Below are 25,478 nucleotides of genomic sequence, written 5' to 3' on the forward strand. Positions count from 1 at the left end.
CAACGATGCTTCCTTCTAGCTCCTCCTCCTTGTTCCGAATCATCCACTCTTGCTCCGATCACAAGCAACCAATAACTTTCATGTGCACTCTCCTAGCCCAAGGCTTTAGACTGCCTTGTGCTCTGATACCATGTCAAAAACGCAGTGAAAAATATGCAAGAGAGGAGAGAGGTACAAAAGTGTGATTAGAGAGAAAATAATGCACATTGGACTACAAGAGACTGCACGTGATGTGCTGGAAAACTCTGCTGTTTACTGCTGAGAAAACCACTTCAAGAAGATCACAACCAAAGCTGAGCTGCAGCCAAGGAAGATCACGAAGGTCACAACCAAGGCTAAACTGCGCCTTGGAATACTCCAAAAATCGACGGCAGGAACTGTGCCTCTGAATGACTGAATACAAAGGGTAAAATAAGCCCTATTTCTAGCCCAACCTGACCTTGATTGGCTGGTCAATTAATCCAACCTGGTCTGGTTAGCTAACCCCCCCTGGTTGGCTGGCCCAACTAGTCTGCTAAGGCTGGCCATATGTAGCCCTTACCAGTAGCCCCTAACCAACCTCTTAATCAGGCCTTACTTCAGCCCTTAACCAGCCACAAATCAGCCCTCACTCCCTATATTACAGAGAGGAGATGCCAAGAATTCTAACAGAACTGCCATTCGATCCTTCAGAGAGCCACCACTGCACACATTCCCAAGCCGAGTAACAACGAGCTATAACACAAGCTTCCCAATTTGGCCAAATCAGTTCAACCCACCTATTTTTTGTTGCATCACTCACCAAACCTCCATCTAGCCATGGCATCCTTCTATGTAGCCTCCCATATCCTGGTTTGGATACCCAAAATATTAGAATCCAAACAATTGCAATTGGAACGACCTAGGAGTGTCTGAGAGCAGAATCATCTACCAACCAATGACACCCTACATACCATGCTTCTACATACTCTTCCCACCTTGGGTTGTGTGTATCAAATGTGACTCGTGTTCTTTTCCTTTCAAGGCGTGGATCATGATGTCCCTGATACCCTACAAGACTCCTTGCTATTCCTAGCTACTTACTAGGTACTAATCCCCCCCATGCATTTTTAAACCTTAGTCCCTTTGGGTCTTCATCTGATTTATTAAACCACATTCTTGTCCCTAGGCAATTACCCCTAGGTGCATGGCTAACAAATCGACACGCATTAATGTGCATTCCTAGAGCCTTCCAGTCGTCTCAGACCCCATCGTGAAAGACCTTGACCACAAAATTATTGACCAAACAATTTCAACACAAGATAACAATCAACAATTTACATTTATATACATTACCAATCGTCTCTCTAAGGATTTTATGTCATTGACTGATCTGAGATCGTACTACATCTCAACTCGCATGTTGGTACAATGTCCTAGGGTTGAGATATCTAAGACATCCTATGGCTGTATAAGGTGTCAATCTTAGCTCATTTGGGACAATCTCTAGAGTGGGCCTCCTGAGAATACCCAACTAGGAAGGAGCTCCTCTAGGTCCCTGATTCTGTAACGACATCTATGCGAACATGGGGCTGCATGGTATGTGACATGTAGTCTTGTGTTGGGAGATCATTAGTCCAGGATTTGCCCGACCTCTAGCTCAGAGTGATAATCGTGGGGGCCTACGATGGGTATAGCCTACACCATGTGTGTCCCCATGTCTATACATTAACCTATTATGATGTTTACAAGTAGCTCGTAGATAGAGTATTATGTTGTTCCCCTAGGATAGCTATGGCTAACCGATAAGAAGGGGGAAGGCGGGGGGGGGGGGGGGGGGGGGGGGGGGGGGGGGGGTTCCAAAACAAGTAGCAACTTTTATATAGGATTATAACCGATTTCAAGCGCTAGCAATGACGGATGCAGGAGTTGAAATCTGTTTTAAAATTCAGCCTAAAAGGAGCTTTTGTACAACACGAACACCGGTGGAAGGCAAAGAGGAAGGTAGAAGTAGAAAGAAAGAAAGAAAGATGTATCAACCTCTTCGGGAGGCCATATAAGAAAGCAAGAACATACAATGGCTCAAGCATGCAACAAGCAAGAATAAACAAGAAAGAAGGCAAACACCTATTCCGAAACAACTGAACACAAGAAAAGCAATGAAAAGCTAAAATTAACTTTTTGATTTCAACTTGCGTAGATAGCTTTTAACTTAAATAAAATCTAGCCTAAAACATATAGGTAATAAAATATAATATTTTAGTTAAATAGATCTTAATCTTTCTTTCCAATTTCTTGCCCCGTGACCCCTCTACCCGTGCACAAAATTAATACACAAACAGACCTAGAACATTGAATGTATCCTAGGCTTGCTAGAACTTTAAGACTTCTCATATTTAACCCAACTAGAAGGGTTGACCTCTTTGCCAATTGGTAGGCCGCAATACAAAAGCCACATAGCAATTCATAAGGTAGTGACGTAGTGAAAGCAACTCTCTCCAAACAGTTCATAGGCCTGGCTCATCAGAGTCTTCATGGTTTCTCAGGTGCCTCTTGACTGGCAGCATGTCAGTTGGCAATAGCTCTTGAGCAATGTTTGGAGTCCTTTGATCCTCTATAGATTACTGCAGCTTGTAGTAAGCAGTTCAGCCTATGTGGTGGTATCTTTGGTCGTTTATCTATGTCTTTGAGTTTTCAGGCCCTTTGTCGGTGGTGGCACTATCTTGTGTTCTTTTTCAGCAAAATCTCTGTGAATGGCTAGGTTATTTCATTGTCCTTATCATACTCTTTCTACCCCTACTTAGTTTAAGGGGGGATGTTGGAAATCTTACAGTATTTGTGTAAACCCCGTAGGGGGGTCTTGCAAAATCTAGAAGGGTTATTGTCTTTGCCACTTGGCACGCTGCCATGCAGCAGCTACGTAGCAATTCATAAGGTGGTGGCGTAGTGAAGGAGCAACTATCTCCTAACAGTTTGTAGGGCTGGCTCATCGTGTCTTCATAGGTTTCTTGGGTACCTTTTGGCTGCCAACATGTTGGTTTTTTTTTTTTTTTGGGCAAAAAAGAGACTTCTATTAAGTAAGAAAGAAACTCGCTAGAGCAAGCTCTGTGTGGAAATAGAACATGCTAAGCATGTAATAAAAAACACCTCAGAAGAATGAGGTAGAAAGAAACCAAGGCTAAGGCTGAAAATGCCAACTCAACCCTGTAGAAGTCTCAGCAAGGAAGGGAGAGTCTCTCCAATCCCTGAGAAAAGTAACTCTCCTGGAGAAGGCTGCTCGAGAGGATCCCTGCATGGTCACCCATATCGCCATCAGAGTGTGTACCGTATCTGTCCAAGTACTAGCCAAGATCTGAGAAGGGTGAACCTAACAACCCTCCATAGCCTCAGTGCGTCTCGCTCTCCAAATGTGCCATGCTGCAATGCTAGCTAAAACTTCCCATGGAGAGTCAACCGAGGAATGAGCAGCCCTGAAGAGAGTGGCCGGAACATCCTCTAAAGAGGACGACTCCACAAGGTGTCGTCGGATGTGTAGAGCCCAAGACGAGTCATGTCTCTCGAAGAAAACCTGGGGCCCTGAAAGAGTGAGCCAAGCCATTGATCCCCAAGTCATATAGAAGGGGAGGCGAGCAGAAGTGCTGAAAAGTCTTGCAATCCCCTTCCATATGATTCTCGCCTGTCTGCAATCCCAAAGGTAGTGATGTATTGTCTCCGAAGCAGAAAGGCAACGAGGGCAAGTAGGGTCAGTCCTGAACCTAGATCTCCAATGGTTCACTGCTATCCCACCATGAATAAAAAGCCAAAAGAAGAGAGTGATTTTTCTATTCCGGTGGGATTTCCAGAGCCTCTGCCAAAAAATTTTATGCAAGTCTGCAGAAATCTGATAATTCTCCCAATGAGGAGCTCTGGTGGGCCTCCAACCCCTACAACTGAGCTCGAATTTCCTGACATTACTGACCGTGTAACGAGAGAAGGGGATGCCCTTCTCTCGGTGCCTTCATCTATCCACTCCCATTCCCCAGGGTCCCACTGCAACAACTTAATTGGGACACCTCCATAGAGCCACAGCCTCCATAAGCCCAGGGCAATGAGTAGCGGGTCAGGATCCAAGTACCACTCTGAAAGAGAGCCATGCTACATGACGCCCACTATCCTGACTGGCTGAAATAGTACCTCCAACAATATATCGTCTGTGGACTTTGACAGCCTGCCCCCCGAAGAAACATCAAAGACTAGGGCATCCTCATGTGTGTTACGTAAATAAATCACCTGCAAAGGAATGCCCGATCTGGAAAAAGCCCCCATCTAGGTGGAACAAGTAAAAGGCATGTCATCTGTGTCCACCCAATCCAAGGGCAAGGCTGCATCAATCTGTTGAACTCTCCCTGCACTCCCTCTGAAATTATGAACCACCTGGGCCTGTCGGTCTGCAGGAAGCCTTCTAAAGGCTTTCCATGCTCCCACAGTAGATGCAGGGCCCCTCTCCCATCTGGGCCACTGCATGTAAAGAGAAGCTCCAAGTCGTCTGCCATGCTTATCCAAAATATTGTCGTTCCACATGATAGGCTGCCTTTCAATCTCTTCACAGGTGGACGGGGGAATCCTACGAAGAGTACTCCAGAAGCTGGCCCATGCTTTCAGGATAGCAACCATAAGAGGGGAAGAAGAAGATCTGAGGTGGGCTGTGGTGAAAACCCATATGGTACTGTGTATCCAATCATCTCCTGAAGTGGGTGTGCGAGATTGTATGCATCTGATAAAAAAGTCCTTTCAAGGCTCTTGCCCTGGCATAAGTCCTCTCACAACGACCTTGCAGAGTAAGGCTTTGCACTATAGATCCGCGTCAATGATATTCAAACCCCTTTCTCTTGTAGAAAGAATCAAGGTCTCCCAAGCCACCTTGGCTGTAACATCAGTTGTGCCATCTAGACCACTCCATAAAAAGTTTCGTACAGGCCTCTTGAGCTGAGTGATACAATCCCTAGAGTGGCACCAACAAGAGCATACGAACCATGCTATGGCTAGAAGAACCTCGTTAACCACCACCACTCTGGATGCCAAGTCAAGTTTGGCTAAGCTCCAGAAAAGGAGCTTTCTTCTAATGCTCTCCAACACCGGAGCATGTTGGTTGGGCAGGGGGCAGCAGCTCTTAAGAAATCTTTGGAGACCACTGCCTACGCATCTCTGAGGAGGGCTTCATTGTCCCACTAGAGTACACTCGGATCCACTTGCCACACTCACTAAGGATCTCTATCGGACAGTTTCGAGTCTGACTCCGCATCGAGAGCGAACGAGCTGAGGGGATACCCAGGGAGAGACGCCTATGCACATTATGTGATCAACGGGAGGTAGAGTCAGAGGAGGTTCAAATGCCCTGTGTACTCCGAGATCCGCGGTCGATACCATTGCCTGTTTAGGGCGGTTTTGGGCTACTATCCAAACTTCTCTCATACCCAGACCAAGGGTGCTTCGCTGCTTTCATCCATGAGGCAGTCGGTCACAAGGAGCACTTACTCAGGATGCAGAGACAATCTTCAGGCACAAGGCCCAACCCTTCTCAGAGCGGGATCACGGTGTTCTTCCAATCAGATCACACAAGCCTCCTAGCCACTGATAGCAAGTGTAGTTGTCACAGGGACGTGAAGTTATGAACCGTGACTAACTTTGGCTTAGGGGGCTAGCCAAGGAAAGCAACACTTCCCAGAAGTCCCTAGGTGCACACACTAGGCCTACTTGCTAGGGGCAAGGCAAGGTTTAGAGGGGTCTTAAAGTTAGGCCCAAGGAAACCAATGTTTCATTGGTTAAAAGGGGTTAGGATTTTAATGTGAGGGGCAAACCAATGTTCCATTGGTTTGCAAGGGTTAGAGCTTTAATGAGGGGGGCCACATGGCATTCCCTCATACATACCTACCCTCTTCCTCTCCTTCCAAGGCCAACGTACGTTTTCTATGGGGGGGATTCATTTTTCACGCATTTTTTTGGAGATCGCGTTTTCCCCACGTTGCTTGCTGTTGCACGATTTTCAAGGCTGCTCCTTTGCTCACATTTTTGGCACGAATCCCAAGGCGCTTTGATCATTGGCTGTACGGAGTCCTATGCACACTGCAGGTTGTACGGCTATTGCACGCTCATCGAGGTCACCGTACGGCTATAGGGACCTGGTGTTGGTGATTTGAAGCAGCCATACTGCGTTACAGGCTGCTGGTGGGCCCTTTGTGCATTTGTACGGTTGTCTTTTGCTGCAGGCACGCTTCCCAAGATTAGCTGTACGATCTTTATGGCTGCGTTGCACGTAGATCAAGGCTGGCTGCACGACTCCCAAGGTCTTAATTGCTGGCTGTACGGAAGGGGTACACATCCCAAGGCTGATTGTACGGAGCATTCATCGCTGCTGTACAGATCAGTTAGTACGCATCCCAAGGTGTGGTTATTGCTGTACGGACTGTTTTCACACAGCCCAAGGCTGTTTTGGCTGTTTGTACGGCCCATTTAGACTCCCCAATGCTCATTGCTAGCTGCTCACCTTCTCTCTTATGTCCGTGATCCTCCTGCTCTTTCTTTCTCTCTGATTCCAGCCCGTTATCTCTCTCTTCCTTCCCTTCTCCTAGCTGCCAATTCCTCCCGCTAGCCACTACACTGGATGTGTTGCTTCTGGAGGTGTTTCGGAGCTGGATTGAAGTCAATTGAAGCTGGTTTGAGTTCTCGCCCCATCTTGGCCTTCATTACAATCCATCCCTCCTCAAAATTGCAAATCATGGTTAGGCACCAAGGCCTCTTGGTAGAAAAAGGACATACTCCATCATGCATGCCACCAAGGGCAAAAAGAAATGTGATATATTCCTTTGCTTTGGGTGTCGTGGCACCCCCAGGGTCATGTGGGTGGTAATCCATCCTGGCAAGATTATCATCACAAAGCTCCATAATCACATAAGTTCCATTTGTCCCCATGGTTTTTATTCTACACAAGCATTGTGTTTTGCTTTCCAATTTCCTCCACACGGAAGGATTGAGTGCATTGCCATATACCCCACATGATAGCTTCAATGAGTGCTTCGATTAGCTTGCTTCGATTAGCTGTCTTTGCATTGCATCTCTGGTTATGCTGTCTTTTCCAAATGTGAAGAACTGAAAATCATCTTCCTAACCCCACCTACTAAACCTAACCAACCTGCTAGACCTAACCACTCATGTAAAAATAACCTAAGAATTAATCTTTTGTGAAATCCTAAGGTTTGGATGCAAGGATTAACAACAGATGGCAACATTTTTTTATACCAAGGCAGGCAAAATATGCTTGCATGGTTATACTGATGGAGATTGGGCTGGTAACATTGCAGAGAAAGACAATTTTGAAGTTGCTAGAGCACTCTTCCCCTTGTCCAACACCAGACCAACCAGTCCATATAGGACCCATCACATCATTGGTCTCCTCTAATTTCATTACATCGTATCCGATTGCATAGTTGAGGTCTACTTTTCTATTGGGCGCTTGCTAATGGTTACACAACTCTTCCTGATTTGATTAGGATCCCTTTCATATGCATAGTGAACTAGAAATGCAGCTCTTACCGACTGATATTCGACATCCCGATTTTGGGTTCCCGAAACACCTTGAACAAAATTCTGAAACCATATCGTTGCTTCACCATGTAGACAATTGCCTAGGATTTGCAAAAGAACTCCTGGTCCATCTTTGCCTTTTAGCAGTGCTGTGAACTCCACGTCTTCGACAAATTGAGAAGCATCCTTATTAGGCAATCCAAGAAACTTGGGAAATTATTGGGCCATCTCGCTCTTGCAACAACATCTATATACGTGACGTTAAGTACTTTTCCTCAATCACCAAGAAATCCTGAGGAAACTCCTTGCCGCGGCTCCAAAACTATGATGAGAGAAACCAGATAGGCCTCTAGCACACAAGCATATACCAAACACTAGAAAAGGGTCATCCACTTCTATAGTTCATCAACACATCTTGCAACGATCATGACTTCTACAACACACAGTATTAATTTTCGCTTCTGCACACAAGAACAACGATCGAAGGAGGCTCTCATACACCAAGAAGACTCCGGTTTTGCACAAAGTAGGAGCACCACCCTTCTTCCAATCCCAAGGCACTCACAACCTTCTTCCACTGCTCAAAACCATCAGCTTTCCTACGCCTTTCCCAACAGAAACAGGTTGCTTGTCATATTCTGAATTTTTTATCCCCTTTCCTGCCAATTTAGACCCAAACTTCCTCTAAAAAGTCGTAGATCTTGATCTCAGCTTCGCAACAATAACAAAATCTCCTAAATCCGAGTTACAGATCAAAAGTTATCGCAAAAATAGTGACTGCTAGTTTTTTGGGGGACGTGCAACTGCTTTTTTTATCTGCATGCTCTTTACCCACACCTCTACTAGCCTATCTACCACTACCAATCAGTTTCTATCTTCATGCAAATAAACATCTAGTCCTAGCATGCAAAACATGACATAAGATATACAATATTTCCACCTAGTTCCTGTCAATAGCAGTTCAAAATTGGGGTCCTCGAAATCTGCCTATCACCATGTACTAATGTGCTTTATGAGTGACCCCCCCCCCCAAACAAGATGATATGCAAAAGATTCATCACTCGAAAAGAAAGCACTAATCCATAGTTCATGATCCAATTTTCCAATACTTTATACATCTTATTTACTACAGCTTATGCCCTTGAATTACAACAGCTCTACAGCTGATAGAAAGCCTACAAATAAAACCTTGCAATGCCACACCCAAACTTTTATCAGATTTGCCTCCTCTAACTTGCCCTCCCTAAATAACCAATTTACTACCTTTGTCACAAGGCGTTCCAACTCTACGACTCCACCACCTCCCTCTGTTGGATCAGCAAGACAACAACCAACAAATTTGCTTGGATATCTCTGCAAAACACTACAGCATGGCATAATTTTGCATGCATCAGCCCATCTATGTATATTGGTGAATATTTAAGAGATGCAATTAATGTCAAACAAGAAGAAACTACACGACATGTTTCACAGGCACTTGATATCTCTCTAGCAAAGATGGAATATAATGTGTTAAGGATTAATACACTTATTGTAAATATAACTAGATGTGTGTTACAATAACCTTGTCTGTAACAAAATCGAAACGAATTACATATCCTAGTTCTCAATGATATTCATACACACAAAACCCCGTCCCTTTCACACGACAAGCCTTAAGGAGAGAAGCAAGAAGGAGACATGCAGACAACAAGACATACCCTCCAAATCAGTTTCACTTGGAGCACCTTGCATTCCATGACCACTTCCCAACCTACCCACGAAAGCCAATGAACACAAGCCTTTAAAGAAGAAAAAATACAAACCAAAATGATCGCAATCTATGCAAGAGGTGTGTGTGTTTATATCTACATATACATATACATATATACATACATGTATGTATGTATGTATGTATGTATGTATGTATGTATGTGTATGTGTATGTGTATGTGTATGTGTATGTCAAAGAAGAGGAATGGAGACATCTGAGATGAGAGGCATCCAAACATCCAGAAGAGTTTCCCAAATCTGATAGAGGGAAACCGAAGCCGCAGCAAATGAGAAACATGAGTGATCAATATGCGAGAGTGCGGGCAAGACCATAATAGATGAGGAACTGTCTCACGGTGATGAGAGCAACGGGGGCAAGAAGGGGAAGCAATGGACGTGCTGCCAATTTCACTCCAATGGAAAAAGCTCCCACTAAACATCTCCAAAAGAAAAGCCTCTGTTTCAATGGCAATTTGGCTTTCCAAATTTTCATGAGTCGCTTTTGGGTACTATGGACCATTTGGACACAGAGATTGCATTCTAGGATGGGTCAACAATTTCCTTAGGCATATGTTTTCTTCAGAATGTCCCTCAAGCAATCCTTATATGATAGTTATGCTGCAAGGGACTTGGATGCTACTAGCCTTGAAGTGTTTTCTGACTGTTTTTGAGTTCTTCCATTGGGCTCTCCTTTGGAGTCTAATGTCATGTACATTGATTTCATGTTAATAATATAGTAATGTGCTTTCACAAAAAAAAAAAGTATGTCAAAGAAGAAAAAATACAAACCAAAATGATCGCAATCTATGCAAGAGGTGTGTATGTTTATATCTACATATACATATACATACATACATGTACGTGTATGTGTATGTGTATGTGTATGTGTATGTGTATGTGTGTGTGTATATATATATATATATATATAGAGAGAGAGAGAGAGATGTATATATATGTATATATATATATATAGCATAAGACTAAAATATATCCAATCTTACAAATTAAAACTTTTTATAGAACAAGCAAAAGAACAGTAAATGAGAAAAATAAACATAAAAATAACTTAGTAAGCAACGCAAAGCTTATGTTCTCATCAATACCCAAGAATAAGCTGCCATCTGGAGTTCAAAAGTTTCTGAAATCTCTTCAGTATACTCGTCTCTATCGGTTGGCTATGCAAGAGATATACTCTTCTATCGGTTGGAATGGATTTCTTAACTTGCTTGCCTTATGTGAAAAATGAAATTCACTATAAGAAGTGTATAGAGTGAAGCACCATGCAGATGGAAGTGTGGACCAACTACAACCACCCTAGTTTCCAAAGGCTAATCGCGGAGGAGGGCCTTCACTTTGAGGAGAGATGTTGCAAACATGATTGATCTCAAGACGGCCTTGACATTAAAAGCTCATTATGGCTAAGAAATCCAACTAATGGATGTTAAGTATGCATTTATCAATCAAGACTTTTGGACAAGGTATACTTCAAGACATGGCGAATCCACTAAATGGATGTCAAGAATGTACTTCTCAATCAAGATATATACCTAGATGAATCCAGGAACATAAGGTGTGATAGTCTGCAATGCCTTTGTAGGACATCTATTCAAGATATAATTTGCACACATGACCGCATCCAACCACAACTTATTAGGAAAATGTTTGCCTTTCAACATGCATCTAGCCATTTCCATCGTTGATCTATTCTTTCGCTCAGCCACGGGATTCTGGTGAGCAGTATAAGGCACCGTGCATCGATGATTTATGCCACGGGAAGCCAAAAAAACAGCAAACTCCTTCGACATGTATTCACCCCCCCTGTCTGTATTAATGTGAGCAATGTGCAGCCCACTCTCATTCTCAGCCAAGGCAATAAAGTGCTTGAAGCATGAAGAAACATCAAAATTGAGGAGTCCAAACCTCTCATGTCACAAATGAGTATCTGCCATGGTAGAATCAATAGCAAAGGCATGTGCATCGGCAAGTGCAGCATCATCATCTAAACATTTGTCATAAGCATCAAGTCTGTAAAGACCGCTAGACAATGTGCCAGTCAAAACCAAGGTAGAGGCATGTGTAACATCATACACTGCACATCTCACACCATCAAAAATAACCTAAAAGCCACATGTAGCAATGGCTGAAATAGAAATGTGGTTCTTACGAATGCCTGGAACATAAAGCACATGCTCTAGAGTGGCAATACCACCAGAAACAGAAGCAAGAGCAACTTGCAACCAACCTCAATGTAGTAGCAAAGCCTTGATATGAATCAGGCAACCCATCAAGGGTATTAGAAACCAGCTGAGAATCAAGCATAATCTCATCAATGTTGGCCAATTGCTCTTTCAAATCCTTCACATTAGTGAGATAGGCATCCATGTTACCACCCTCATCAAGCTTTAAATCTTTCAACTGCCTGCGGAGATAGGCAACCCTCGCCTCATTCTGCACCTGATACAAAGATGCAAGCTGATCCCATGCTTGCTTAGCTGTCTTGCAAGACCGAATATGAGGGATAATAACCCGTTTCACTGAAAGAGCAATCAAGGCATATGCTTTGGCATCACGACCATCCCACTAAATTTGCTCCTGTGAAGGAGGCAAGCACCTGGAGCAAGAGATGCAGGAGTCCTAGCTGTAGCAGTAGAACCATCACCTGAAGACCCATCACCTGAAGAAGCAGAGGCTGCAGGTGTAGCACCAGTAACAGTGTGTGTAGGCCTGGCCTTAGAACCTGAAACAATATGCCATAGATTCTTGGCAACCAAAACATGTCCCATCATGTATGACCACATGGGATAATTGGTGCCATCAAGCTTGTCATTGGCCCCAATCAGCCCAAACAAATCATCTTTGCCACCAAACATGGTGCTGAAATACAGGCAAATGCACCAACTGGCAAAGCAAATGAGAGAAAGGCAACCTCTCAAAATCAAGTGCCAAAAATCTGCCAATCTGCCCAAGCCTCAAAGCTTGATAAAATACATAGCAACATAAGTCCATTTGCCTTCTGGAATAGGTAATGGCTGCAAGAGACCCGCGGGTGACCGGCTGTCCACTTTATTCTGCTGGCAGGGCAAACATTCACTGACAAATTTAACTACATCCCGCCACAAGCCATCCCAGATAAAGCTCTGTTTGACCTTTTCATATGTCTTAGTAATACCCGCATGTCCTGTCATAGGAGATGAGTGCATTTCCTGTAAGACCAGCAGTCGACACTTTGAATCTGGCACCAAATAAATTCTGTCCTTGCACCACAACAGCCCATTATGCAGCTTAAATTCAGCATGCCCCTGGCTAGATGGCCTTTGTAACTCCACAAATATGGGAGCTTCCTTAGAATCCTACATGTATTCTTCCTGAATACCATGAATCCACTCCTGGTAGATGTAGAAATGGCAAACAAACTGCAAGCCCACATACTAGATAAGGCATCTACACCCACTTTTTCTTTCCCTTTCCTGTACTCAATGTCGAAATCGTAAGAATGAACCTTAGCCAGCCCTCTCTTCTGCTTCATTGACAAGTTGGGCTGCGTAAGGTCTGCAAGAAAAATCCCCAAAGGCAACACGAGACCTTCCAAAGCAACACGAGGCCTTTCCAAAATGCAAACGAAGCAGAAATTGGAAAAAGCCAATGCAACAACGGCTTACCCCATGATGTAGCCCGAAAGGACAGCAATGAAAGGCTTTGAATGCGAGCAAAGGAGGGCTGGAAATGAGAATTACAGCAAAAGAAGTGCTCCCACGAGGAGGAGAGCACATAGAAATGGAGTGAAAGAGATCCAATGGAGAGAAGCTCGCAGCCCAAGGCAAAGGGATGCCAAATGAGGAGGGAAGGGCTCAAAGAGAAGTCTCCGGATTAATTCAGCAGCTCCAAATGGCTCCAAGCGCTGGCACTCAGCTCGAGGCAGCTCCAAAATGTTGAAAACCCTCAGAAATGATTGGCGCGCATCCCGAGGCGGCTCCCGTACGGATTTTTGACAATCGTACGATTCCACACGTGCAAATTTTTTTGATAGCCCATACAATGTTCCGAACTGATTCTGACAGATGTACGGATTTTCGTACGAATGCTGGCAGATGTACGGATTTCCGTACAGATTCTGACATGCGTACGGATTTCCGTATGAATTCTAACATGCGTATGGATTTTTTCTGGCAGGTACAAAATTCCGTACAGATGTCGTAAATGCTCGCGTGTGGTCGTTTTTTGCTGCAGCAAGCTTGAAAATGCACCGAAAATCAGTTCCCTTGGCTAGAGTTGCTCCCAATTGCGAGCTTCTCATGTCAGACCGAGGTTTTTCGCAACAGAAGTGCTTGGAAAGGCCTCAAACACTCGTGGGAGTGTGAAAACCAGCAAGACCAGCAAGAATGAGAGCTCTAGAGGCTGCCAAACAGCTTGGGAAAGCTGTCAATGGCTGAGGGAATGGATTCCCAACCTGCTCTGATACCACTGTTGGGTGTTGGAGGCAATGGAAGCTCAAAAATGGAAGCACAATGGAGAAAAACGAGATGCTGTAATAGATTGCTGCAAACTGAAGTGTGGAGGCTCAAGGGAGAGCCAACATAACAAAACCCTAGGGATACCTGCCCTAACTGGACTAAGTGTCCTAATTGACCTAGATGGTACATAAACTAATTGTACCAATAGTCCTAACTGACTATAACTAAGCCTACAACGCTCATACCAAGGTATAAGTGGCATCTATGGATAGCCCATGAGATAGCCTACAGTCTCCACCTTCAACGCCCTTGCTGTTTCCTCTTCTAATTCAATTTCAGCCTCCGCTTCTTTCCTTTCTCCACGCATCTTTCCCTCGATGGCTGATGCGAATATCCCTGTTGTTCCGAGGAGCATATGATGGATCTACTAGGTGGGGATGACCAAGGGCTCTCTGATGACCTCGTCACCAAGCACGCTTTCTAGGATTTCCTCACAGGCCTGGATCGCCATTTCAAAGCATCTACTACTGACCTTACCAATTTGGCTCATCAGCTTAAGACCTTTGAGGCTTCGATTACGATGATAACTATGTTAGAAACTCACTGTGCCCACCTGTGAGCCCCCGATTTCAGGGGACAAGGGGCAGTGAGAGGTAGGAGGGCTGGGGAGAGAGAGACTCAGGCCCGGCATCATAGGCAACCAGCACACAGGCTGGTTGCAGTCTGCAACAGTAGGAATAAAAGGGCTCTAGGCCTCACATAGAGGCACCAGGAGCAGCATTGACTGGCCGCCCAGGGCGCCTTTAAATAGGGGCCTGTGACTGGCCAAGTCGGCCCAACCAGGGCCACCGACCAGGGCCAACCCCGCTCGGTTTACTAGGGCCCATGTGGTCGGCCACCAGACAAGGTACCGACCCTGCTGGTCGGTCAACTGAAGGGGCCTGGGCAGTGCCTATAAAAGGCCCACTCCTCCATTGGTTCCAGCATACAATGCAAGACTGAAAGCTCCTCTCCAAGGCTGTGTTCAGCACTCAGATATGGAGCAGTTGGTGAGAGAGAGAGTCCATCAATATTCTCCAACACTTTGCTGTGTTTTGTACTGCTCCCTTGGAGCTATTTTTCTGCCCACCATCCGGTGCATGAATATACTCTCTCTCTCTCTCTCTCCGTCCATATTTATTTCTGAGTGAGTGTTTGTTGCATCTATGATCATCTATCTGAGTTGAGTGTGTGTAAGAGTTGGAGAGATCTTGGGTGGAGGTTTGAGTGATTCATTCCCTCTTATTTTATAACATGGTATCAGAGCCATAGGCTCTCAACTCTTCATCATCAAAGCACTCTCTGAAGGAAGGAGTACCTTGGTAGAAAGGCGATTCTGTTTTCAGCTCAAGCCAGCACGGGAGGTCAGTACATCTTTTTTTTGCTTCAGTTTTTCAGTTTGCTATTCACCGAGATGGATCAACGTTTAGAAGCCTCTACACCCACTGCTCGTCCTTCCTCCTCCTCCAATCATCTTCCTTCTTCATTCATTCCCAATTTTGGTGAAGCTGGAAAGCTCGATGGGACAAACTATCCAATTTGGAAAGTCAAGATCCGAAGCCATCTAGTGGCACGGAAGCTATGGAAGATAGTGATTGGTACCGAGATGAAGCCGGAGGACATTGTGGACAAAGGAGGTGATGTTTTATTTGAAGCAGATGCGGATGAACTCAGTGCATGGGAGGAGAGGGATGCTCAAGCCTTAGCAATGCTAATTGGCACGACATCAAATGTTGTGATTCCTCATATCCAGTTGGCAGAGACGTCTTCAGAGGCATGGGCCATACTAAAGGAGCTGTATGAAACCGATAATACAGCCCGTATCATTACTCTTCAGCATCAACTTTATAATCTTGATATGGATGAGGGTGATAGTGTGCATGACCATCTGACAAAGGTGAAAGTCGTGCGGGACCAGCTCGCAACGGTTGGTCGGAAGGTGGACTCGAGTCAATTGGCGTTGCTCACACTCCACAAGTTGCCACGGAGTTTCAAAAGTTTTGTGACTACGATCACTGTGGGTCAATGGACTAAGCCAATCACTTTTGAAGAGCTTGGCCCACTCCTGCTTCAAGAGGAGGCTCGAGAGAAACTCTTTACGCAAACTGACAAGAAGGCATTAGTGGCCAAAGACGCCTGGAAAAGGCAAGCCAAAGGAGTTCAAGAAGTTAGAGGACGCTGACCGAAAGAAGAAAATGAAGTGCTTTTACTGTGAAAAGCTTGGCCACTCCGCCAAAGAATGCCGAAAGAAGAAGGCAGATCAGAAGCGGAAGAGAGAAGCCAGGAACAAAGAAAAGCCTAAGAATAATTCTGCCAATGTAACGACTGGACAGTTGTTTTTAATCAGTGAACATTGTTCAGCGTATGCAGTCAATGAAGGTAAAGAGGGTTGGTATGTTGACAATGGTGCTTCAAAGCACATGTCTAACAGAAAGACTTGGTTCAAAACCATGGAAAGTACACACCCGAATTCCAAAGTTTCTGTCGGGGATAGCCGGACATGTCCTGTGAAGGGCATTGGTAGCATTCCTTTCATTACGACCGCAGGTGAGGAGAAGGATATCTCTGGCGTACTTTATGTACCCAACCTTTGCAAGAACTTACTATCTGTAAGTCAGATGGACAAGAACAACATGTCAGTTCTCTTTGAAGACGGCAAGGTCACCGTGACATCCAAAGCAAATGGACAGATGGTGGCCCAAGGAGTTGAAGAAAATGGACTGTACCGCCTCAGTGCAATGTTGGTTCATGAAGACAACGGAAAGTCCAAGCTTTGGCGTGAGCGCTTTGGTCACGTCAGCTATGGAACCTTGGCTAAAATGTCAAAATTGAAGATGGTGGATGGACTTCCACCTATTACAGACAATGATGGTGTCTGTAGGGCTTGTCTAGAAGGCAAGCAGTACAGGGACAAGTTCCCACAAGAGGCCTCGTTTCGGGCCAGCAAACCACTTGAGTTGGTTCATGCCGACATTTGTGGCCCAATGTCTATAGCATCATGGGCAAGATCCAGGTACTCACTTCTCTTTGTGGATGATTTCAGTAGAATGACCTGGGTGTATTGTTTGGCTAAAAAGTCACAGGCTTTCGAGAAGTTCAAGGACTGGAAGGCCAGAGTTGACAAGGAGACAGGGGAGGATGTCAAGACGTTCCGTACAGACAGGGGGGGAGAATTCACCTCAAATGAGTTTAACACATTTTGTCGCAAGCATGGGATCAAGCGACAACTCACCACAGCACATACTTCTCACCAAAACGGGGTAGCCGAGAGGAAGCATAGAACCACCACGGAGACAGGGCTTGCTATGCTTCGAGGGAGGAACCTTTCTAAAGCCTATTGGAGTGAAGCTATCAATACAGCTGTACACATTCTCAACAGGACCAAGACGAAGGCCGTCAAGGACAAGACTCCATATGAGGCATTTTATGGTAAGAAGCCCTCTATCACTCATCTTCGCATTTTGGTTCTAACGCATGAGTGCATGTGCACAAGGAAGAAAGGACCAAGCTTGATTCCCGGAGCAGAAAATGTATCTTTGTTGGGTATAGCGAAGAATCCAAGGCCTATCAACTCTTCGACCCAGTAAAGAAGCAGATCCTTATCAGTCGGGATGTCATCTTCGAAGAAAAGGAATCTCAACCCCAGAAGGAGCCTCAGATAGAGGAGGAGGAGATTGTTCAACCCCCAAACCCACCCCGCCCTAGGTTGACCATCCAAGAGGTGAAGAAATCGGAAGCTGGTGTTCCACAAGGTATTGAGGAAGAGTAGGATGTTCCAAAAGCAGTTCCAGTTCCTCCTCCCACTGAGAAGCAGAAGAGGTTGCCCCAATTGTACCTACAGACATTGGAAGACTCTCCGGTCACCGAAATACAGAGTAGCAATTCCGGATTGTGACGGTCCCAACGTCTTCAGAAGACCCCATCCGTGAATTTTGCGTTGGTGGCTCAGCTTGAAGAGCCAAGGACCTTCGAGGAGGCGAAGGACAATCCAGAATGGCAGGCTACCATGCGGGCATAGATGGATGTTATCCTGAAGAACAATACCTGGGACTTAGTGGCCAGGCCCCCACGACGGAAAGTCATCGGCACTAAGTGGGTATACAAACTTAAATACAAATCAGAGGGCAGCTTGGATAAGTATAAAGCAAGGTTGGTGGTCAAAGGTTTTGCTCAAACTGAAGGCATGGATTTTGATGAAACTTTTGCTCCCACAGCTCGCATGGTTACTATCCGAACAGTGATTGCCCTTGCTGCCCAATTCCAGTGGCCTATTTTTCAAATGGACGTGAAGTCCACATTCCTTAATGGAACCCTGGAGGAGGAGGTATACGCGGAGCAACCACCGGGCTTTCAAGATCCAGGGTCCCCATTAAAGGTCTGCAAGTTGAAGAGTTATACGGGCTGAAACAGGCCCCCAGAGCTTGGTACCAAAGGATGGATGTATTCTTTCAGAAGATAGGGCTAAGTCGGAGTCCTTCTAAGGCAAACCTTTACTTGTTCATTGAGAAGGGGTTGCGATTGGTACTCATCCTCTATGTTGATGATCTTATCTTGACAGGTGACCATGTCAAGAAGATTTCTCAGGTCAAGGAGCTACTCATGTCTGAGTTTGAGATGACTGACCTTGGGTTATTACACTACTTCATTGGGATAGAAGTAAAGCAGGCCAAAGACAGGATCTTCATTTCACAGGAGAAATATTGCAGAGAACTTCGGAAGAGATTTCAGATGGAGGATTGCAAGACAGTAGTAACTCCCATGGAGGTCGGTAAGTGTTCACCACACATCTCAGCCAGTCGATACTCCTTTGTACCGACGATTGGTAGGAAGCTTGCTTTACCTTACCAATACTCGACCTGATATTTGTTATGTAGTTGGGCTATTATGTCAGTTCTCTGCTTCTTCCAGGAAGAGTCATTGGGATGCAGGTTTACGAGTGCTGAGGTATCTAAAGGGTACTTGCACCTATGGGATCACCTACACCAAAGGCATCAAACAAGGCAGGTTCTGTGACAGTGATTGGGCGGGTGATGCTGATACCAGAAGATCAACAATAGGGTATTGTTTTTTACTTGCATCCGGTGCCATCTCTTGGCTGAGTAAGAAGCAACCCACAGTGGCCCTTTCATCTACAAAGGTAGAGTACAGAGCCGCGTGTACAACAGCTTGTGAGACACTATGGTTAAGGTGGATTCTGGAGGACATGGACGTGTGTCAGGTTGACGCAATAGTGCTGATGTGCGACAATCAGAGTTGTATAGCCATTGCCAAGAATCCAGTGTACCATGCGTGGACCAAGCACATCGAAGTTCATTACCACTTTGTTCGAGAGCTCATCATCGACGACGTGATCGAGCTTATGTACTGCCCAACCGCCGACAACTTGTCTGACCTCTTCACGAAGGCACTTCCTCGAGAACAGATGGAGCACCTCATCAAATGAATGGGGATTGGCCCACAGTTGTGACATTGAGGGGGAGTGTTAGAAACTCACTGTGCCCACCTGTGAGCCCCTTCGATTTGAGGGGACAAGGGGCAGTGAGAGGTAGGAGGGCTGGGGAGAGAGAGACTCAGGCCGGCATCATAGGCAACCAGCACACGGGCTGGTTGCAATCTGCAACAGCAGGAATAAAAGGGCTCGAGGCCTCACATAGAGGCACCAGGAGCAGCATTGACTGGCCGCCTAGGGCGCCCTTAAATAGGGGCCTGTGGCTCGCCAAGTCGGCCCTACCAAGGCCACCGACCAGGGCCAACCCTGGTCGGTTTACTAGGGCCCATGTGGTCGGCCACCAGACAGGGTACCGACCCTGCTCGTCGGTCAACTGAAGGGGTCTGAGCAGTGCCTATAAAAGGCCCACTCCTCCATTGGTTCCAGCATCCAGTACAAGACTGAAAGCTCCTCTCCAAGGCTGTGTTCAGCACTCAGATCTGGAGCAGTTGGTGAGAGAGAGAGTCCATCAATATTCTCCAGCACTTTGCTGTGTTTTGTACCGCTCCCTTGGAGCTATTTTTCTACCCACCATCCGGTGGATGAATATACTCTCTCTCTCTCTCTCTCTCTCTCTCTCTCTCTCTCTCTCCGTCCATATTTATTTCTGAGTGAGTGTTTGTTGCATCTGTGATCATCTATCTGAGTTGAGTGTGTGTAAGAGTTGGAGAGATCTTGGGTGGAGGTTTGAGTGATTCATTCCCTCTTATTTTATAACAGACTACTACTATGCAGGCCCTTACACACGTGGATGCTATGGCCTCTGTTCTAGGCCTGGATATCACTCCGGATCAATATTCGGGGAACAGAAGGCTAGGAATAAAGAAGTGGTGGACACATGGCTTCACAAGTGGCAAGTCCACTTCAAATTTCATCCGTACTGCGAGACGATAAAAAGATTCAATTGGCGGTTGGCTAAAGCCCTCCTGTGGTGGAAGAAACTGCGGCCCCAACCCACCACATGGGCTGATTTCGAGGATACCTTCAAGAAGGAGATCTAGAAGGAGGACGACTACGATATTGTGAGCAAATTCAAAGACCTCCATACGATCAGGAACAATCTCACGTTCGAGACCTATCTACAGAAGTTTAGAAATCTACAAACACGCGCATCAAAGATGGATTCCACCACTTTGCTTGGATATTTTGTGGCCGGTTTACCAAATTCCTACAATCTCCAAGTAAAGAATAATAAAGCTACGTCCTTGAAGAAAGCTATCTTGTTTGCACGCCTTTATGATGATACGATGATACTTGCAAAGAGTGCAACTGCGTATGACAACAATGCGAAGAATTAACGTAAGTTTACTCAGCAATCTTCTGGCACCAATGAGGGAAAGTCCCAGGACAATCCCTCAAAGAAACGATCTAATCCGACTAAGGGCAGCTGCCGAGATCGGTTCCTTCATGCTTTACCGCTCCGGTGTTTCCATTGCGAGGAACAGGGACACACAAAAGCGAATTTGCACCAAACTCAGTGGTAACCCACAACCCTCAGTCTCAAAATCAAAGCAGGGACAAGGTTCTAAGTCTAAAGCTGCCAACGCTACAAGTATTTCTATCAATGTTCTTACTTGCCCTATTTTCTGTAATTGTACCTTTAGTCATACGTTGTTTGGTCCTAATGATATGTTCCATGCTTATGGCGAAGTAAAGGAACAACGAGTTCACATTCTTTCTCGATCCAGGAAGCTCTCACAATTTTGTTCATCACAAACTTAAGAAATTGGGGCTGGACACGACACCGAGTGATCACACTTATGAGTTTCGTCTTCCAACAGGGAAACAATTTTGGGAACGAAAGATGGATAGTAGTCTTGCTTCGAAAAAAGAAAGATAATACTTGGCGATGTGTGTGGACTATAGGCATCTGAATAAAGTAACAATTAAGAATCGGTACCCTCTGCCTAGATCTAATCACCTGATAGACAGACTTGTAGGAGCGAAGTATTTTTCTAAGATTAATTTGCGTGCTGGTTATCACCAGATACGCATCTTTGTGAAACATGTTGAGAGGACAGCTTTTAGGATGAGATATGGTCATTATGAATGCCTTATTTTACATTTTGGATTGATTAATGCTCTAGCAACCGTCCAACAAATGATGAATAACCTATTCTGAGAATACTTGGGCAAGTTAGTTGTTGTGTTTCTTGATGATATCTTGGTTTACAGCAAGACCTTAGAGGATCATATATCTCATCTAAGGATTGTCTTGGCTTTACTAAGACAGAATCTGTTGTATGCCAAGAAAAGTAAATGTGACTTCTTTATGAAGGAAATCATTTATTTAGGACACAAGATTTCACGGGAATGGATTAGCATTGACCTAGATCGTATTCAAAAGGTTTTAGAATGACCAATTCCCCAAACTGTCAAGCAACTTCGTTCTTTCTTGGGCTTTACTATCTTTTTAAGGAAATCGGTACGTGATTATTCTAAAATCACGACTCCCTTGACCAACGCGTTGAAAGGTCGGGGACCTAAGTCAAACCAACCTATCTCTTGGAATGAATATTTGAACAAGGCTTTTAATACTTTGAAACTTTGTATCAAGGAAGCTCCTCCTCTTGTATTGCCCGATCCTAGTAGACCTTATGTCTTAGAGACTGATGCTAGTGATTTTGCAATAGGGGCAGCGGTATTCCAAGAAGGAAGACCCGTTGCATTTGAAAGTAAAAAGTTCGATGACACTCAATGTCGTTGGCCGACGATGGAAAAAGAGCTTTATTCAGTAGTGTATGCACTATAGGTGTGGAGACACTACCTGTATGGTTCTCGATTTCACATGTTGACTCATCACCAACCAATCAAGTATGTATGTGATGGCAATGATTTGAGGGGCCGGAAAGCACGATGGGCAGAGTTAATGCAAGATTTTGATTTTGAGATTAGGTATCGGAAGGGTTCATTGAATAATGTAGCTGATGCCTTAAGCCGAATTAAGATGGTAAATGCTTTATCATTACCTAGATATCTTCTTACCTATTTCAATCCTTGAGAGGGCTTTACGCAACTGATAGTCATTTCGGTTTATATTGGCAGAAGGTCCAGGATGGAAGCTCCATGATTGACCAAGACTCAGTGATTGTGCCGGCCGCAGTGCAAGCGGCAGGAGGTTAGTGGATGATTCAGAATGGCTTGCTGTTCCGAAATGATAAGATTTGTGTACCAGGCTTTGGGGATCTTTGATCAATCTAAGATACTTAGGGAGTGTCATGATGCACCTAGTGCAAGACATCCAGCGGTACACCGGACTTTGTCTCTTGTGAAACACACTTTTTATTGGCCTAAGATGAAACCCGTTTGTTAAAGACTATGTCGTAGGTTGCCGAGTTTGTCAAACGACTAAGGCTAAAAGGCTTAGGAGCACGGGTTTATTACAGCCATTGGACATATTCGGTAATAAATGGGAAAGTAGCTCCATGGATTTTATTACGCGTTTGCTAAGAAGCCGCATAGGTCATGATGCCATATGGGTTGTCGTTGATAGACTGACAAAGATGGCTAGATTTTTACCTACAAGATCAACCATATCAACTACTCAATTGGCTCACCAGTTTGTGGACCAATTGTTTAAACTCTATGGTTTGCCACTTGACATAGTCAGTGATAGGGACTTCCAAGTTTTCTAGCAACTTTTGGACTTTAGTGTTTGAGAAGTTGGAGACTCCTTTGAGTATGAGTTCCTCGGACCATGCACAATCCGATGGCCATACAAAAAAAGTAAATCAACTACTGGAAGATATGCTTCATGCATATGTTTCCAAGAGACAGTCTTCATGGGAAGAATATTTACCCATGATTGAATTTGCTTATAACAGTGCTAAGCATTCTAGTACAGGTTTCAATCCTTTTATGCTTATGTATGGGTTTCAACGTAGGTCTCTAGTCATGGTTGGATATGAAGGAATTATGCTTATGTACGGGTTTCAACCTAGGTCTCTAGTCATGGTTGGATATGAAGGGATTAAGAATGATGCTGTAATTACGCACAGCAGAAGACTGATAGAGTTTCCCAAGAGCTCACACAGTGTGGAGTGGGGTGTGGAATCACAAACTTCTTAACTTAATGTGCATAGAATAGATGTGCAGACTCATCAATAGACAATGAACCAGCCAGATAGAGAAACACCAAAATAATATATTTCCGTCCAAAGCTATGGACACAATACAAAAGAGAGAGATCTAGAGTCCCACCAATGGTGTGGTCCTCTGATTAAGCTTACCACAAGGTCCTTCTCCTATCTGCCGGCTATCTCTAGACTCGAGCCCGCGTGCTCCACCTCGAGCATCAGTAGACTTTGCATCCAAAGATCTTCTCCAGCTTGCTGTCTGGAAACCAACCTAGGTGGGCTGCCACTCAAGCTCAGTCTGCAGCTCCTTCAGGGTCACCTTCACCTCCTGTAGGGATAGCATACAACAATCCTAATGTTGAGTGCCCTGCAAATATCTGAAAATGGCAATGAGTGGGCTTCGGACCACGTCTATGTTTGATCGCCTATGACACCATATATTGAATGTCAAGATGTGTGTTGCATAGAGAAATGAGGCAGCCAACAACATGGCTGTATAGAGTGACATCAAAAGACTCCATATTGTCATGCAATGACGGCTTAAATCCACGTTCAACCAGAGTTGAAATTGACTTACAATTTTGCATTCCGAACCTATGTAACAGCCCATTTATATACTTGGACCGTTTCATTACAATGCACTCTTTTTACTACATAAACTGAAATCCCAAATAGTAATGGAATAGCCCCTGGCGCCTGTGAGCAGCATGTCATCCACATAGAGGATAACATCAACAAATCCCTCCCCTGTCCGTCTTAAAATAAAGGGTACTCTCAATTGGACTGTTGCTTAGGCCCTGTCTGATCAAATAAGTATGAATCTTCTCATACCAAGCCCGTGGAGCTTGTTTGAGCCCGTAAAGTGCCAAACACAGCCTACGTACTCCATATTCCTGACCAGGCATCTTGAAACCAATCAGTTGACTCACAGACACTTCCTCATGCAAGTCCCCATTCAGAAAGGCTGTTTTAATGTCCGACTAATGCATTTCCCTACCCTGATGAGAGCCAATGAAATAGCACACCTAATTGTGGTCATTTTGGATGTGGGAGCAAAGGTTTCATCATAATCTATCCCCTTCTGCTCAGAATATCTTTGGCAACTAACCTTGCTTTGTAGCTGTCAATGGTACCATTAGATTTCCTCTTAAGCTTGTACACCCACTTAGCCTTTATGTCAGAGGACAGATCCACCTAATTCGCAAGTGTTGATCCGATTCTGACTCCATGGCTCTCATCCAATGGCTCTGACTCCATGGATCGATCCGATCCTGACTCCATGGCTCTCGTCCACCAATGCCTTGAGCACTCCTGAAAGCTGTTAGGTTCTTCTGCTCACAAAGAGTGCTCATCCACACTAAATCGGCATATTGGGCTCCTTTTAAGCCTCTTGAACCAGCCCTTGTTCTATTGGAACGAGGTGCGGACAGTTTACTATCCTTGCATCAACCACCATTGAACTTGTACAGCTGTTCTTTTGTCCCCGACAGTATCTTCCACATCATCCTGTGCGATGGGCTGTTCATGACCCTGATCTAGGGCATCAAAGGTCTACTGTGCAAGTAAATTCTGATCCAAAATCTGTTGTGCAGGCTGTAAATCCTGATCCGCAGGGACAAGTCAGATTTGAGCCAGATTGTGCATGTGGAACAATGTACTTAATTGGTGCAATACCATTCACAGTACGTGAATCTTGTCGGCTGCTTGTGCATTTGTCTGGGAATGGCACATAATGATAATCTGTTTGGTGGAGCTGTATGGGATTAGCTCACTTTGAGCTGTTTTTTCCTCATGCATTGCATGATGTACTCCCGCATTTGAGCTTGCTCTCGCAGTTTTCATTCATACTTAATGAAGTAATTTTCTTGAAAAATAAATAAATTGTGATGGTTGCAAAAGGATTATGGGGACTAGTGAATGGGGATGAACCCTTTCCCGGAGACGGAACACCTAATGCACCAGTCACATCTAGTAGAACATATGCTGCAGCATATCAAACTGCAGTTCTAGCTGCCACATCTGACTAGAGAAGATGGGATGCATGTCAGGGTTCTTGCCTTAATTTCTTTGTCAGTGAAAAGGTTTATCATTCCACACATCATGTCCTGCAGGACTTCTTTGCGTGCATGCAATGTCTTTTAGACAATGTGTCAG

General features: G+C 44.8%; 1 protein-coding gene across 2 annotated transcripts in view; it reads right to left on the reverse strand.

Annotated features, from left to right (window-relative positions):
• The window catches only part of LOC147903051 (catalytic/ hydrolase), a 67,933-nt gene that overhangs the window by 33,535 nt on the left and 8,920 nt on the right, over positions 1-25,478 (reverse strand). For both annotated transcript variants that reach the window (XR_015540858.1, XM_087373241.1), the window contains exon 5: positions 8,782-8,881. Coding sequence is in view for 1 of the 2 variants with exons in the window: in XM_087373241.1 (XP_087229367.1) it covers positions 8,782-8,881 (100 nt within the window). In the remaining variant the exon portion in view is untranslated. The remainder of the gene's footprint in view (positions 1-8,781; positions 8,882-25,478) is intronic.

The sequence above is a fragment of the Dipteris shenzhenensis genome, chromosome 4, assembly GCF_047967505.1.
Source record: "Dipteris shenzhenensis isolate YYH24624 ecotype China chromosome 4, Dip_SZ_1.0, whole genome shotgun sequence".
In the NCBI taxonomy this organism is placed as follows: domain Eukaryota; kingdom Viridiplantae; phylum Streptophyta; class Polypodiopsida; order Gleicheniales; family Dipteridaceae; genus Dipteris; species Dipteris shenzhenensis.